This window comes from Delphinapterus leucas, chromosome 12 (assembly GCF_059928025.1).
Source record: "Delphinapterus leucas isolate spDelLeu-1000000601 "Yukka" chromosome 12, BTC_Dleu_Yukka2, whole genome shotgun sequence".
Lineage (NCBI taxonomy): Eukaryota > Metazoa > Chordata > Mammalia > Artiodactyla > Monodontidae > Delphinapterus > Delphinapterus leucas.
In genome coordinates, this window is record NC_143140.1 from 39,580,018 (window position 1) to 39,594,106 (window position 14,089).

The 14,089-nt window shown below is 34.6% G+C and overlaps 1 protein-coding gene across 2 annotated transcripts in view; it reads right to left on the minus strand.

The window, feature by feature from the left end:
• ASCC3 (activating signal cointegrator 1 complex subunit 3) overlaps nt 1-14,089 on the minus strand; it is a 337,466-nt gene that overhangs the window by 157,012 nt on the left and 166,365 nt on the right. Inside the window, exon 14 of one of the 2 annotated variants that reach the window (XM_022553310.3) lies at nt 3,086-3,220. The exons of the other annotated variant lie outside the window; for it this stretch is intronic. Within the exon in view, the coding sequence (XP_022409018.2) occupies nt 3,086-3,220 (135 nt within the window). The remainder of the gene's footprint in view (nt 1-3,085; nt 3,221-14,089) is intronic. 2 annotated transcript variants of the gene reach the window in all.

Sequence of the window (14,089 nt, forward strand, 5' to 3'; positions counted from 1 at the left end):
TACCCCCGCCCCACACACACAGACAAAAAGAATCCTTAATGGAGTTTCATTTATTATTTATACAAATAAAGTTACAGTGTGTTGAATAAAACTGTGAAGAAATGCTTTTAAAAAACATACTTGCTGAGTCAGGAATTGAGACGGTTACTTTAAACACTTAGGGATAAAGGATCACCGTGGCACGGTAGGGATTTAGTTGTATTTCCATAAACAGGAGTCAGGAGGCTAAATTTCTATGTACTACCATAGCAAACTTACCTTCTAATTTTATTTTAATGTTCTGAGTACTTAATTTCCTATTTTTCAAAAACGTCAGAAGAAATATCTCCTGCCATCATCGTAATAGCATCCTTAGAATTGCTAGTAAGTTAATACCATTCAAGTTTAAAAGGCACTTCAAGTAATAGGAACAAACATTCAACTTTAGATTTAGAAGAATAATCTAAAATTCTGGAGCTTCGAGAAAACATCCAGAAAGATTACCTTATCTTTTGTTATAAATAATTTTCACTGTGGAGGGGCCAACTGTTTTGAATCTCTCTTTTGGAGAAATGAGGGATATAGCTGAGCTGAAGAAACGTTCTTCCATTTTATTAAAGGAAAAAAAAAAGATTCAAAGCTCTAAAGGCTTTAGAAAGTCACAGGTTGGATATGTTGTTTGCTTATTTTTTTTTTTTTTTTTTTTTTTTTTTTGCGGTACGAGGGCCTCTCACTGCCGTGGTCTCTCCCGTTGCGGAGCACAGGCTCCGGAAGCGCAGGCTCAGCGGCCATGGCTCACGGGCCCAGCCGCTCCGCGGCACGTGGGATCTTCCCGGACCGGGGCATGAACCTGGGTCCCCTGCATCGGCAGGTGGACTCTCAACCACTGCGCCACCAGGGAAGCCCTGTTGTTTGCTTTTGAACAAACAGGATGCACTGTAGTGAAAAGGGTAGACTTTGGAGTCAGTCTGGTTCAAATCATAGCTCCACTTATTACATGGGAGTCTCTGGGAAAATTATTCTCTTTTCTCAGTTTCCTTATCTGTAAAATGGGGATAAGAATCTTTAAAGGGCAGAATAGTGGTAGAGATCAAATGAGAAAACTAAAGTAAGAACATATCTTAATAATGTCTGCCTCCAAGAAACAAAGGCAAAAAAAAAAAAAAAGTAATTTTGGGGTACCTACTATCAGCCAAATGCTATACTAAAGAGTATAATGGTGAATAGGACAGCGTTCCTTGAAATAATGTACTTATTAATAATGTCTGTGGAATCCATTCTTGTTAAAAAAAACAATAATAACAGGTGGGTCAGGATAAAAATCAAGTATAATGAAAGTATCAAAAAAAGAAAGGTATAATAAAATGACTAGGGACTTTTAAATCTCCACGTTTTTTTCAGCATAGTGATCTGTCATTATACGTTTGGTGACATGGTCTTAAATAAATATCATTTGAAAATGCCTCTACATAAATTATTTCTATATGCTTTAGAGTATTTCATGCTATATTTGAATTACTTATACACAAATGCCATATCAAGAGATAATAATAGTACAAACTTACATCATAGGTTGTTGTGAACATTGAATGAGTTATAGAAAGCAATGAAAACAATGCCTGGCCCAAGTAAACGCTGATAAATATTGAATATTATTATCATAACAATGAAACAATAAACCTTCATGATTTAGAACAGCAATAACTCTCAGAACTGAGAGGTATAAAATAACCAGAAATCCACAAGGTGGCTCTCAAGGCTTGGCTTTTAAACACAATAGAGCTGCTTTGTATTTCCAAAGAAGTGAAACAAGACCTTTCATAATTCACCATTATGAATGCGGACCTGACTTTTCAAAGACTCTCATAAATTCATAATTAATAAATAACTGGAAGAATACAAAGCTGCATAATAGGTGGTATGTAATAGAAAACTTTATAAAGCAAAAAAAAGAAAAAAATGAATAAACTTTGTAGCTACACTGAAAGAGAATCTGACATTCAAAACAACCTGCATCAGATTATCATAGTCAGAATTTTAAATATCAATATAAAATGGTGAAATTTACAGCACAATCCGAATAACTAAATACATTTTACTAAGATGGTAAATGTGAAGGTGCAGAGCACAATGCCTGGCAGCTGTTCAGCAAATCTCAGTTAAATCTTAAGTTATGCATATAAAATATTTTGAAGATACTATCATTTTACATCTACAGTTTTTTATTTAAAATTTTATTTTTATAGCTTTAAATCAGGGCAAAATTTTCTGCAAAGGGACAGAGTACTTTAGGCTTTGTGAGCCATATAATACCAGCAGCAAGTACTCAATTCTTCCCTTGTGTGTAAAGAAGCAGCCACAGAAGACAAAGGAAGGGCTCTGACTGTTTTCTAATAAAACTAATTACAAAAACAGGTTGCCACCTTTGGCCCTCAGCCTGTAGTTTGCCCACTCTTGATCTAAATCATTACTTGATACAATTAAATAAAACCTTCTATAAATATTAGAATACTATCGATACTCAAATTACCTAGAGATGTGCCTCTCAAACTGTAATGTGCATAAGTCATCTGGGGATCAAGCAGAAATGCAGATTATGATGTGGTAAGTCTCAGGTGTGGCCTGAGGTTCTGTGTTTCTAATGAGGACCCAGACTTTTTAGGTCCTTTGAGCGTATAGTGAGCGGCAAGGCAGCTGTTCTGAAACTTTTTGGTCTCAAACTTTCACTCTCAAAAAGAGCTTCTGTTTATGTAAATTACATCTGTCCATGTTAACCTTAGAAATAAAAAAAAAATTATCTATTATATCTTTAAAAGAACAATAATCCATTAGATGTTAATGTATTGTATAAAATGTAACTATTTTATGCTTTAACTATGGGACTAAACACTACAATTATAATCATATAGAAAAAAGTGATAATTGGACACAACATGCATTCGGACCCTTTGAAAGTCAAGAAAAAAGTCAAAATTATAACATGATAAATCTGTAAAATTAACTTATTGGAAACTGGAAACCATGGATCTTTCATATATAAAATATCTGGTATATCTGGTACATTATGTGCTTTAGTTCTTGTCTGGTGCTGCCATTTGTTCCCTACCTGCTTTTCTGCATGTCCATATTCAGGTCCTTGAGTAGGTAAAAAGTAGGAAATCTGGACATTATTCTTGGCTCTTTCTATTAGAGACATAGCCGTTCTTACGGTGGCATTTCGAGCATGTACAAACACCATAACCTAAAATAAAGGAAAGCAGTTTATTTAATACTCAAATTCATTAAAAGATGGCTTAATACTAGTCTGGAAATCACCCTATATAAATAACTATTAATTTTTCAAAATAAACCCCCAGTTTATGAATACTTCAACATTTGCTTATTTTAGAACAAAGTATATATAGGATAAAGGCAAGTTAAGTAAAATTCAATAACATAGCTTTATTTTTATTAGCCTATAATTGGCAGAAGTCAGAATGAAATTAATGGATTATATAAAATGTGGAACTTAATTTGTGCATTTCTCTTCTGAAGACATGATTCATTAGCACAGTCATATCTTATGAGGACAGAGTATAAAAATATACTAGAGCCTTATTTCTCCACAGTCAGTGAAATTGCCAGTATCATAAAGATGTTTAAAGAAACTGGAAACAATAAAGGCCACTCTTCCTTCGACAAAATCATGTCTAAGAACAGCCATTTAGAATAGAGTTTAGGGGACTGCTGGAGATGAAAAAGCTTCTAGAGAGGTACTTGGAATTTTCTGTTGTGACAGACCTTCCTGTGGAATTATTCACAAAGCGACTGTGGAAATCTCAATTAGGGGGAGTGAGTGTCTGGATGCTTTGTCAAGAAGAAGTCCTTCCAGGGACAGTAGTCAGGAAGAATGTGAAGGCAAATGAAGAGAATAAAATCAGGAAGTGACTAGCAGTCTGCATTTGCTGCCTGTCAGGGCCTGCCTTCTCTCCTCTGTGATGTTTCTTCTTTGGCTTCCACTTCCCTGTCCCCTCCCTCCATAGCTCAGCCCCAGCCTTCCCAAAGAGCCATGACTAATTCCTAATTCTTGCCTGTCTTCCCAGTGTCTCTCCATGTTCTTCTGTCAATTGTTTTCCCAGAAGCTGGAACTTTGGTGTTATTTGCAGGCTACACACTTAGAAGGACACGCAACATTGTTTTTAGTCAGGGAATTAACAGGTTCATGAGAGTTGACCTGAGTAAGACAAGATCATTTTGAGGACCAACAAAAGTGAAAAAGGGAAGGAGGCCTGGGCTTTGACCAGAAAGGAGACAGAATGACAAAGATCTAGGGCACATGCTGTATAATTAACTCATAGTAATCTTATAATTAGCCCATAGTAAACTTGTCAAAGGGAATGTTCCACATATAGGATCTGATAAAATTCATAGTAGAGTAAAACCTCAGATAACCATCATTCAAGAAACTGGAATACTTAACTAATATTCTTTTAGAGCGTATTCAAAGTAAAGGAGAGAAAATAATCTGGAGAAGAGCAGAAGTTCCTCAATGAAAATCTCCCAAAGTGCTTAGAGAAAGTAAAACAAGCACTGCAAGTCATCTGGAGAAATTTAACATAAGTTAATCACAACCTTCAAGGACATAAAGCTTGAGACTTCACACTTTAGCAGAGCTCTAACTTATTTTCTGATACCAATGTGATTTGAAAAGAAATATGATCAAAAGAATATTTCTAAAGAGTACGCTACTAAAATTTATTTCAGAGAGTTTCGTGGATACTTAGAAAATTTTTTGTTTTCCTTATTTTCAACCCCCCACCCCTGCCAAAAACCAAATCTGCTTTTCACAGGCTCTCTAGCTTTCTGGCGAATCATCTTTACCTCACAGGATGTCAAGAGACTGCCATTTAAGTTCACTGCGATATTTTCATAATTCCTGACATCAGCTATTTAATACTAAGTTAGATGGAAGATTCTATTAACCATAATGCCTTGCTGAAGCTTCATCAATTCAGAATCTGTCAAATTCTACCATCCTGTCTTTCTACAAGGTAGGGACATTTCAACTACAAGTTTCTTTTTAAAGGGGAAGGCAGATTATTTTCTTTTATATAAAAATAAATTTGATCACACACAAAACCTCATTTACCCCCAACATTAAATTTTAAGAAAAATCTCAATTAAAATGAAGTTATTTATTATTTTATTAATTTATCCATTCATTCAAACGTTTCTGAGAATGCAGTCACTACCAAGCCCTGAGAAAACTGCTGTGCCCCGAGAGACAAGGTCCCTGCCCTCACGGAGATGGGAATCTTGTATGATGGATTAAATAAGCACAAAATAATTTTTACTTAAAATATATTTACTGGACGTGTGTGTGTGTAAAATACTGTTAGAAGGAGAGATATGAAATGGATAAGACATGGTCCCTTCTTCTATACAATTTAAGGAGGGAGATAAAACTAGACATAATTTAGGGAGCTGATCCAAAAGACGGATGGAGTGCGGATAACACAGGAATGCTAAACATGGAGACAGCTGGTCTCCTTCACTCATCCATGCCATGACATTTACACATACCTCCTGCATGCCAAACAGTGGCCAAAGCACCGGGGATACCATGATGAATATGTTCCAAGGCACCAAATTGGAACTCTACTGTTACGGCAAGAGAGAATCACTAGGAATCAGCCCTAGCTGGCTGTAGAAGCAGGATGCAGTCTGCAATGGAGGAGGCTACATACACTAGTCTAGAGTATTTATCCTTGGCAATTTTAGTGTGTTAGCTTGAAGAAGTACGTTTTCGTTCAAAGTTTCTTACACTGAGGCCCAGGGACCACTTCATCAGAATTACTGCTGGGGCCTGTTGAAATAGATTTCTGAGCCCTCCCCTAAAACCAACTGAGTAAAAATATCTAGCAGTGGGGTCTAAAAATTGAATTATTAACGACTATTGAAATCTCCATTGTACTACTGTGTGAAATGAGTTAATGGTTACCACCAACTTAGTTTTCTTCTTCTAAGTTAAAAGAAGTTCAAAAGGAAACATAAATAAAACATATATAATACCACCACTACAAAGATTCCCTAATAACCCATCTTTATTTACCTATACATATGAAACATCAGGGATTATTAAGATATTTTATATAACCACTATAGCCCCAAGATCATTCTCCAGATGGGCTAGGGTTTTATAATACAACCAGATTTCTATTCTCCATAATTTAAATGCCACATTATGTAAATCCCATTAAAATAACAGATATGGAGAACATAAGGGAAAATAAAATATGACCCTAAATCTTCATTAATTATTTAAGTCTGACTTGTCAACTTATCACTTTGCAAATTATTTTCTCCTGCAGCCAAGAGAAATATTAGTTACAACTAAAGTAGCAATTTCTTTTTATTAAAGAATCCATCATGTCTTATTCAGTAAAATAAACTCTTTTTCTTATTAAGAATTTTCTGTCTAGAGGCTCCAACAGAGGCCATTACAAGGTTTGGGGTCTCTATAAACATACTTGATTTTATGGTTTGTTAATTTGGTTAATTAATTTAAATAGACTCATATAAAAATTATAACTAACAGAGAGGACAGCACTGTTTCATATGGCAGAAATAACTCCAAATTAATCTTAGAAACGCTGTTGGTAACCAAACAGCAGTTAAATGGGCGTGTGTCTAAAATAAGATTAGAACAGTAGATTCAACTCAATAATGTTGGTAAATTTTGACTGTTTTGTAAAACTGTTTAAATTTTTACTCGAGGTTTGTTAGGTTAATGCAATTAAAAATATTTTATATACTTATTTTTGGTTTAAAAAGCCATTTAGTTAAAAAATGTATGATGGAATCAGTCCTGGACTGGGAAAGAAAGTATGTGAATCTGAGTTCTGGTCCTGTTATTTGACTTATCAAAGAAAGTGTTCTTCAAATGAGATGCTGATTAAAATTAATGAAAAATAAAAGCTCAGATAATGATCATTCAAAAAACCAAAATGCCAAAGTAACTGATATTGTTTCAGTGTATTCAAAGGAGAGAAGGACATATTATTTTAAAAAGACCAAAAATTCTACTTTGAAATACTGTTAAATAGCAGTGTGATTTAGAACAAATTATTTAACCTCTTTGATCTTTATTGCCTCTAGTACATAGATAGTTACTAGAGTCATAGGATTATGGTAAGGATTAAAGGATATCCTGTAAGTGAAACACTGCATTTAGTAAAACAACAGCTCTCAAATTACTGGCAGCAAAATCACCTGGCAGGCTTGTTAAAAACACAAACTTCTGCTCCTTCCCTCTACCCCCTTAACAAACCTGGCAGGCTTGTTAAAAACACAAACTTCTGCTCCTTCCCTCTACCCCCTTTCTAATTAAGTAGGTCTGAGGCAAGACAAGAATTTGCATTTCTAACAAGTTCAAAGGAGATGCTAAAACTCTTTGTACAGGAACTTGGAGACTTCCTCAGAGCTGGTAAGTATTAACACCATGATGAGGGTAATAAGCATTAAGAAAATTAACTTGACCTAAAAGACTAAGTGGTTAGATCAGTGAATGAATATTATAAATTGACACCTATATAAACATTTATTCCTCACTTACTGCAAGTGTGTGTGCATATCTAACACCACAAAAAAAAACAATTTAAAAGAACACTTATCCTTTAACAACCTTTGTAAGGGTGTTGTGCCAGATGAACTAGGAATAAAACAATTAGTAGAAATATTTAAGCCTGAGATTATTTTAGAACTGGAGGGAGGAGGCCAAAGATTGTGAAATCTTGAATCAAATTCTCTTCTCTAGAAATTTCCACTAAGAAGGAAGAATAAGAATTGAAATACCTGGAAAAAATACATGGCAGATAGATGTCCCACAGGACATTGTCTACTGTTAGTTAAAGAATGAGGCTTAAGGATGAGGAAGTTTATGTCATGGTGTTTATGTTTTCACTCTAACCAGCACAGCCATTTATTTGTTTTGTTCTCAATTCTTCCCAACTTTCTTAACCCAGGATCCTCAAGAGAATTAAGTCCCAATGACCTAAACAAATAGTGATTCTAAAGTGTGTCCCCAGACTAAGAGCATCCTCTGGAAACCTGTTACAACTACAAATTAATAGCGTCACCCCACATCTGAGCCAAAAACTCTGAGGCTGGGACCCAGCAATCTGGTTTAATAAGCCATTAATAAGATGAATGTTCAAATTTGACAGCCCAGTGAAATGGCATCCATTGTATGTAAAAAAAAAAATAACAAAAACAAAACCCCCCAAACCTGTCCTCTGTGCATTTAAAATGGTTCTTTAAGTACTATCTTTGGGAGACTGAAGAAAACAGCCAAATCATTTTCCATGTTCTATAGTCTGAATGAGGAGTGCCGCTGCCAGTATATTTCAGATTTATATACCACAAGGGCATGTAGGCAACAAAACAGTTTTTATTGCTGTGATTGTATTACCCTATCTGTGATATTAAGTAAATGCAATTTTAAGAGGCTTCATTCTGATTGCTGTGAATCAGTTCTCATTTTAGGCCTGCCAATACTGACCAGCTAAAGACACTTAGGTCATCTGAAGATCTTTTCACACCAGTACCCAGTTTCCTCATTTATTTTTTCATCTGCATAGTATTCCTTTACTTAGAAATACCACAATTTACTTAACCAGTCCTTGTTTAATGGACATTTATGTTGTTCCTAATCCTTTCTTGCTTAAAGCAATGCTGTAATAAATAACTCTGTATACAAGTCATTTCACAATTTTGTGGATATTTTCATACAAGTGAAATTGTTGGGTCAAAGTATATATGATCATTGAACTATGTCCCTATTCTGAATATTGTCTGTTTTATTATTGGGCATTTTTTTCTTATTAATTTGTAGGTGTTCTTACAATACAGAAGATAGTATGTTTTGTCTTTTTCTATATTGCAAATATTTTGTTCTAGTCTATGCTTTATCTTTTGACTTTATTTATGATATCTTATTCAGTATGGAAATAGTTATTTTTTCTTTAAATCTGCCAGGATTTTTCTCTATGACTTCTGGGAAATTCATAGGCAAGAAAGTGAAAATAGTCATAAACATATGAAAAGGTGCTAAACTTCAGTAGCACTGTGTGGCTCTGGAAATCCAATGGTGGGCACAAGCAGAGTTGGATTTTGCTCTTGTACATGCACAAACACACATATCTATCTGCAAAGACATCTACAAAGATATCCATAATATACTGCCACATAAAAAAATATCAAGTTGAAGAACAATTTCCATAGTATTATTCTGAGTATATTATAAAGGGTGTGTGTGTGTGTGTGTGTGTGTGTGTGTGTGTGTGTTTAAAAATAGGGAGATATGGATGGAAACCCACCAAAGTAATTACCTCACAAATGAAAATGGGATGGGGAGTATAAAAAGATAATGTGTTCTCTGTATATCTTATATTGCTTATCTAACCCACTGAAACAAGCCTTAATAGTTTTATGAATATATAAATTATATTGAACAGGAGAAATGATCAGTGATGAGGTTGTAATAGTATGTTTATAATATACTATTGTACTACCATATTTGATGTGATTATTTTATTGCTAAGGGATTTACGGTGTCAAAGTAAAAACTTAAAGAACATATATTTAACAATGAACTTAGAAGGGTGGTAGTGGTACTTTTGATCGAAGAGACACATTTATCTTGTTTTAGTTCACCTGGAAATGCTTTAAGAAGAAAAAAGAGACATGGTCTAGCAGAAGAAAATAAATAGTACTTCCTGGAAAAGTATACAGAGGTCAAAGGCACAGAGAAGATAGCAAATCCATATGGATTTGGTGAATACTGGCTCTAGGCAGAAATGAACATGTAGACAGAAGAGCAGTAATAGCTGGAAAGGCAAAATACAACCTCATTATAAAATGTATACTTAGAGAAAATTCACTCAAGACTCAGAAAAAAATGATACCACTAAAAGCAATACTTGAAAAATTATTTTTATGTTAGACAAAGATTTTAATCTGAGCAGTTAAAGAGAATGCCATCATCATGAAAAAACATGAATTTTTGTAAAGGAATATACATTACATGTTGATAAAAAAAATTATGACTCAAGGAAGTGTAAAAGAAAAAGGTGGATAAAACATAGGAAAAACCTAAAGACGATTTTGGAATGTAAATTGATAGAACAACGGACAGGACAATTTTAAAAGGCTGGGGTTATTAAAAGAAAAAAGGTGGCCCTGTTTTTTATGAAGAGTGAAGATGAGCGAGAAAGCACTTAGGGAGGTCTCCCTGAGAAATAGTGTGATTGTTTGAGACAGATCTTATAAAAAGAACTCTGATTTAAACATTTTAAAATATAGCTTTGTAGCCAATAAACTACCTGAAACATTGGTACCAATTTATAAAAGTCACTTAAAAAAAAGAAAAAAGAAAGAAAGAAAAGAAGAAACCCTTATACCCACATGGGGGGAGATGATGCTACTATTATGGTTAAATTAAAATCATAAAAATTTCCCTGACGATTCCAGGTACACGTGATACTTTATTCTTTTGAGCATCCAAAGAATTCACGGGCCCCTCTCTTAAGCATTTATCACTGACTATATTTTATTTTGAACTATTTTTGTGCTTGATTTAGTTCCTCTGTGAGTCTGTGATCATCCAACAATTACATGACAGGTATTGGGGATATAACGGTGGGCAAGGCCGGCACATGCCCTGTGCTTATGGAGCTTATATCTAGTTACTATGATGCACGATTGGAGTCTGGGAAATGGTGAACACAGAAGCTGCCATTCATTACATGGACAACTACAGGAAGAAGATGCAGGTTAAAAAAAAAAAGAAGAAGAAGAAATAAAAGCATAATCTAGAAATTAACTGGGGTCCTCTCTCAAAATTAGCAAATTCCTTGATTTAAAGGTGATGACATTCCAGGTTTCTTCATTATTGGCCTTAGGGTGTCACCTCTCTAAATCCTTCCTGCTGTTCAAAGCCTCCATGCATTTGTATATTTCTAGGCCTTTACCCATGTTTTACTTTACTTAGTTCTCCTGCCAACTTCATCTGGGGAAATTCTACAAACCTTTAAGGCCCAGTTCTAATGACTCTTCTCCAATCTCTCCAGGGAAAGCTATCACTCCCACAGCACTTTGTTCATACTTGTGCCTTGTGTAATCCTGAGATGTATATAGGTCTCTCCGCTGTTGTTCACAATTACTAGGACTAATAATAAAAGATATGATTTACTAAGTGCTTACTATGTGCTAGGCCCAGTACTAGGTGCCAGGCATAGTTATTTAATTTACTATTAACAACACAATTAGGTAGGTAATTCTATTAGAATTTTACAGATGAGAAAACTGAAGCTCAGAGTTTTAATAACTTTCTACTCATTCAAGAGCAGAACTGGGAATTATTCTCAGATTTGATAGTCCAAAGCCTATTTTTTTCCACCAAGTTATATTCCCTCTTTGGGTGTTGCCTGAGGGCACGTTTACACCTTACTAATTTTGAGGTCTCCTTGTCATCCCCCATACCTCTCCCTACTATCACCAAATCAGTGGGCACTCATAAATGACTGCTGAAATTCCAATGTTAAAAATGGTCAACTTTCACAAAAAATATTTATTTTTAGCACATTTTTGAGCAGAGATATGAATTTAAAAGTTTATAAATAATAATAGGATGTAGGCTGAGTTAATACTTTCACTGATACCTTTTATTAGAATATGGGATATAAAGCTAACTTCCAATTATTCAACTAGATAATTAATTTTCCTAGTTTTATTTAAATTTATTAGCAAACGTTCCACTGATAATTAATAACTAAAATAGTTACTATTAGTCTTTTGATACTGTTGTAAAGCTATGTGTATACAGTTGACCACTGAACATGAGTTTGAAATGGGCAGGTCTACTTATTTGCAGATTTTTTTCAATAGTAAATCCTACAGAGCTACACGACCCACTGTTGGTTGAATCCCACGCAGAATCGCTGATCTGGAGGAACCACGTGTATGAAGGCACCGCACATACTGAGGGCTGATGATAAGGTATAGGTGTATTTTTGACTGTATGGAGGGTTGGTGTGCCCCCAACACCCATGTTGTTCAAGGGTCAACTGTACATTTTAATGCCATTGCAAAGTTAAAAATTTGGATTTTTAAAAAGAAACAATTTATAAAATGAGCTAGTCTAAGAGCATCTTAAAAAAAAATTCTCGACTTTGAAGTCAAAGACAGTTCCTAAATCAAAGCTACTTACATTTACAATGAATCAAATTATTCAGATCCATTAACCAAAATAATGTCTTACTGATGGACATGAATAAAGAAAGCATTTTTATGTTTTATAATGGTAGAAAATTTAACACTACTATATTTGGATTACATCAATCAAACTATTACTAAAAATAGGGCTAAAATAATAAATTTTAAACTTCTCTTAATAAAATTTAAACTTATTAATCACAAGTATAACAACTAGCATTTATTATCAGATATTCCTGCCAACGAACTGCATTACTAAAGCATAATTTTTAGTTTAAAAAGACCTGGTAAAAGGCTTATCACATATACAAACTACATCAAATAGAGTTAATTTATCTTGTCTTAGCTGTCTCAGAAAACTGTATAATTCACTGACTAGTCTTCATGCATTAAATTATGCAAATAAACCATCGAAAGTAATCTGGAGGTAGAGAGAGAAGTGGTTCCACAGCTCCAAGCTGTGTAATTAGATCTACACTCAGCAGTTCAGAGCCACCTCTGGGCTCTCATGCTGAGAATATGCAGTTCTTCTCAAGAAACCTAAGCTTTTTAAGTGATAAACAGATTCAGGTTATCATTACTGAATTACATTTTAGGGCATTACCCTGAATGTGAAATATATTCTTCATCAATTTCTCTAAAGGAATCATTTTAGTATTTATCAGCTTCTATATTTCAGTTATATAGAGCTTTAACTGCTAAAGTTGGTTAAAAGAAATCCACAATACTTTACATCTTCTAAACCCTAAAAGATACTCGTTATTAAAATGTATAATAATTTAAAAAAAACAAAGTTGGACGACTTAGTGTCCGTATGTACCATTACAGCAAAAATATATAACATCAGAGCTAAGTCCACTGTAAAAAGTATTACCTTACAACCAATTTGCATATATCAGGACATTGTACAATACACTTGAAGCATAAGATAGTTATATTTCAGTATGGTCTCTAAAATATTAAGACCACAAAAAATAGAGAAAGAAAGTAGAGCTTTTAAAACATAATTTTAAAATAGTAAGTATTTTGAATGCATTTTCCCTTTGCTATAAACTTTTTAACATAATTAAAAATGTTTTCTTAAGCATTAAGGGGCTGTGGAAAACTATACTTTCTGGCTCAACCCTAGTTTGTAGGGGTGGTACAGCATTTTCAGCTACAGGTCTGTTTTACCATATATGCAAATACATTACTTTGTACCTGATTTGAGCAACAGAGGAGTCACAGTTGCCTGTGACTACTGACACTACACATAAAAACTTCCAGGCTACTGCATTCAGCCAGTATGTACCATTAGTATTCCACCTGGTTTTCAAGGCCCAGAAGGGAAAAACTACTGGTTTGCTTAGTCCAATGTATACATGACAAAGTGGAAGATGAAATCCCACCTCTACTGAAAAGCTAAATTGATACTGCATACGGAAAAGATCAGTCCACTTGCTTATCACCACAAGTATCAGTCCACTTGGTATCACCACCACAAGAACAGAAACTATTCATCCTATGGAAATTATGAAAAGTTAATGCCACAGAACAGTGGTTTAAAAACTCATTTTGGCTGTGTAATTCTTTCTTTCACTAAACTCTTTTGCAGGAGCGCTCTCTCTCTCTCTCTCTCTGTCTCTCTCTCTCTCTATATATATATATTAAAAAAAAAAAAAAGATTAAGCTACCTGAGTGGTCCTGAGAGATCCAAATCTCGTATCTCACTTCTTCCTCCCAAACAGCACACCTCTCCCAACCTCACGCCAACAATGCCCGTGGCCCCTTGGAGCACGCTGGAGCAGTCTGAAAATAACAGCTGTGAGAGGAACTCTACTAGGGGAAAGGAACAGCTCAACATTATATTTCCTTGAAA